Source organism: Leptopilina heterotoma, unplaced genomic scaffold, assembly GCF_015476425.1.
Source record: "Leptopilina heterotoma isolate Lh14 unplaced genomic scaffold, ASM1547642v1 Lhet_67, whole genome shotgun sequence".
NCBI lineage: Eukaryota > Metazoa > Arthropoda > Insecta > Hymenoptera > Figitidae > Leptopilina > Leptopilina heterotoma.
In genome coordinates, this window is record NW_025111155.1 from 695,335 (window position 1) to 698,910 (window position 3,576).

A 3,576-nucleotide genomic window follows, 5' to 3' on the forward strand; every position below is an offset into this window, starting at 1 on the left:
GTCAGGTCTGTCATTCCGTGTTCTTCCGATTCTGGCAACACCCACTTGTCTACAATGGCCTGAATGATGCTCTTTTGCTCATCGTCGAGCGCAGAAATACCGGCACATTCGGCGAATATTAGTTGTTCATCCTTCTCTCTTTCTCTTGGCCCAAACTCATGCCATTCTCCTTGGAAAACTCTCCATAATCCTTCTTTCAGCTTCACTTCCATGTCCCAGGCCTTACAGAAGTCGATGCCCAAGATGATGTCCTGTGTCAAAGTCTTCATGACTTTTACTGCGAATTTCTGAGCAAATCCATCGACCACAATGTTAAGGTCCAGAATTCCGGCTGTTTCAGTAATACCTCCTGTCGCGCTTGTAATGATATGATTTTTATATGCTACGGAATTCGCTCGCCGGATGGAGTCCGGGTACCTTATTATTTTATTTAAGAACAATTTTAGGCGTAAAGCGCCATCTTTATATCAAAACAATAATTTACTAGTAGGGAGATTATTAGGACCAAATTTGGAAAAGGTGTAGTCATTAACTAGGCCAAATTTAAACCTTCGTAAGTAAGTATATTGTAACAAAATAATATTTAATAACAAAAGTAAATAATATATATAAAATAATACTAATAAAGTTAATACTTGAAAATTAATGAGAATTAAGAATTGAATAAAATTAAATGTAAAAATATATATAACTAAAATGTTCGTAGAGAGCAGTTAGAATTTAATTAACAATAATAAAATAAAGAATATAAAATTAATAACAAAATAGAGAATTTTAGTACATAAAATAGCCCTAGAGTCTCGCTCAGTTGTCGTTGACCAAGTTGCCATTTTCTCCTGAGAGTCTGTAAAATAAATAAAGAAAACCCGGTGTTAATAATTAACCCTTATTTGCCTTCCGTGGCATTTAACAAATTATTCGCGAAACCGTTCTAGAATTAGTTTCCGTATTTTACGTAACCGACGATTCCCTGAGCGCACTAGAAAATTAACCATTATGCTTCTAGGGGTTAATTCAAAATTTCGGCAAGCTACCGAAATTCTTGCCAGAACAATAAAATACGTGAATTTAAATTTGATCTATTAAGTTGACTCTAGGAACACAATTTCTACTCCTGAGAGCACCCGGGATAAGAATTTGTGTCCGTCGTCACCACGGGTGGACAGAAGAGCGCCTCTGGACACCGGGGGTGGTAAGCAAAGCATTTAAAACTAGAAAATGTCTAGCAACCTTCCACGAGAGCACCCCTGGTTAGTCGCCAAACACCTGGTAAAAGAAAGTTCGTTCGACCTAAGAGCACCTGGGTAGAACGAACATTTCTCTTGTCGGCATACTACTCACAGAAGAGCACCTCTCCTGAGTATAATGCCCATGAGTTCGTACCTGTTAGGCAAGAAGAGCACCTCGAGCCATGACGGTAGACGAACTGACGATCTACGATCGTGCAGCGAGGTACCTTGGTCTCTCGTGAGCTAGAGAGACGAACGAGTATGGAAGGGGAGAGAGAGACACGACTCTGCGTGCGCCGACGTTTCTCGCTCTCTCCAATGGCTAGCGCGACGACTATGGCAATTGCTTATGCATTGCAATATACCTTCGTTACATCCCCCCTTCTTTCAAAGCGAATTTTAATGAGCGTACGAAAAGAAATAAAAATAAAAAATGTGCAACTTACGGAACCAATCTCGCATGCTTAATTAGACCAGTTTCCTTTACTATCCGGAGAACCCATTTAGCACCCGGAACAGGAATGCGAAACCGATCCGTACCTAAGGGTACTTGCACCCATGGACCACCAGGGAGACGCGCAACCCTAAATGGACGACCTTGCATCGACGTAGGCAGCGGAATTGGAAAATCCTCTGATGAACCCTCGAAGTTGGTGATATTATTGTTGAGGTCGGTCTCAAACTGCTGTTCAACGTCGATAACCTCGATGGCGTTAAGCACATTTAAATCCAAATTCGGCAAATCCTCCGTGATGTCGATAACTTCTTGCAAACTTGCAAAAAGATCATCATAAGTTTGCGGGCAACCTTCCGACAACGTATCAAGACTAGGCTTCTTTAAAACGACCGGCGTGGTAAGTATTTCTTCCTTAATAATTAATGGTAAGGAACTTCTTTTTTTTTTAACTACCTCACTCGATTTTAAAATACAATTAACTAATTTTTTGTTTTCCTTTTTAGGACTAGCAGCAATGATGGCAATCTTCGGTTTCTTCACAGGTTTCTTCGGCTTCAACTTCACCATTTGTTTAGCAATTTTATTTTTCGCGATAAGTTTAATTTTTGAAATTGGATCCTTGTTGGTTGTGAGAATAATATCCGGTAACGTAGGTGACGGAATACGTTTCAATTGGACAATTGGAAACGCAGAATCCCTTAAAATGTTTTTAATTTTCTCCGTCTCTTTTCCACGCATTCTCTCTTCTTCTTTCTCTGCTATTTTAATCAAAATTTCCTCAAAATCTTCCTTATTAGATGAACTCGATTCACAAACTACTTTTCCCGATAACTCGACCCGGGGTGGTTTAACAAGAGGTGCTTTTAATTTCAATAAATTATTTTTTCTAGTGACCCCTTGCTCAAAACTAAGTTCGAGTTCCGATTTTACAATTTCTGAAACTTCCGGCAAATCATTATGGAAATTAGATTGAAAAACGAAATCTAATTCTTCATTAACATAATTTAAATTATCGAGATCAAAAGCATTGATTTTAATCTGCTTCCGTATTTCCATTTGAAAAAGTTTTTCCGTAGTACGAGACATCGCAACAGGTTTCTCGGAACTGAATGAATATTTCGACGAAAAATGCTGAGATTTAAGTGGAATCCTTATCTTATCTCCGGGGAGAACGGGGACGACGGGGAAGACAACGAAACGAGAGGCAGTGTTATTCTGTAGACTTTTCGTCTACAAATTTCTTAATATCTTTTATGTGCACGTGTTTGAAAATTTTTCCCTCTAGATTTTTAAGATCAAAAATTACAGGAGAAATTTTCTTTTTAATAAAAAATGGACCACTAAATTTTTCCAATAATTTTGCGCTTTTTTTCTGCATTTTATTGGAAAGATGAAAATTTCTTTTTAATACTTTTTCACCGATAATTGGACACCATTCTCTTTTCCTCAGATTATAATGTTTTTGTTGAGAATGAAAATTACGAGCAAGATTTAAACGAACTAATTCAAGAGCATTTTGAATTTTTTTAATACGAATATTGGTATTCGTATTATCTAGGGAGTTTAAACGCGAGTCTTGGAAACCTGGTGGTAGAAATTCACGGCCGGTGGTAAGGTAGGCTGGCGTATAACCTGTAGCTGAGTGGCGCGCGGTGTTGTAGGCGAACTGCAACTCCGGTAGATGGCGATCCCAGTCCGATTTCTTCTCGTCCATGAATTGTCGGATCATCGTCTTTATCACCTTGTTGACTCGTTCCACTGGATTACATTGAGGAGAATAAGGTGGTGTCAGACGGTGTGTAATACCAAAATCTTCCAAGAAATTTTTAAACTCGTTGCTAATGAATTGTCTGCCATTATCTGATACAATTATTCTTGGACATCCAAAAC

At 38.5% G+C, this 3,576-nt stretch overlaps 1 protein-coding gene across 1 annotated transcript; it reads right to left on the reverse strand.

Moving 5' to 3' along the window:
• Window positions 1-778: 778 nt before the first annotated feature.
• On the reverse strand, window positions 779-3,161 carry LOC122510121. Its single transcript, XM_043624551.1, has 2 exons — window positions 1,676-3,161; window positions 779-844 (listed from the first exon to the last, which is right to left on the reverse strand). Exons 1-2 carry the CDS (start codon window positions 2,770-2,772, stop codon window positions 805-807), a joined length of 1,137 nt encoding a protein of 378 aa, XP_043480486.1. The 5' UTR covers window positions 2,773-3,161; the 3' UTR covers window positions 779-804.
• Between the last annotated feature and the right edge of the window lie 415 nt (window positions 3,162-3,576).

Excerpts from the sequence above, each read along its gene's own strand:
- LOC122510121 (XM_043624551.1), bottom strand. The coding sequence starts at position 2,772 with ATGTCTCGTACTACGGAAAAACTTTTTCAAATGGAAATACGGAAGCAG. Across the intron at positions 845-1,675 it reads AAGCATGCGAGATTGGTTCC|ACTCTCAGGAGAAAATGGCA; the intron begins GTAAGTTGCACA and ends TTTATTTTACAG.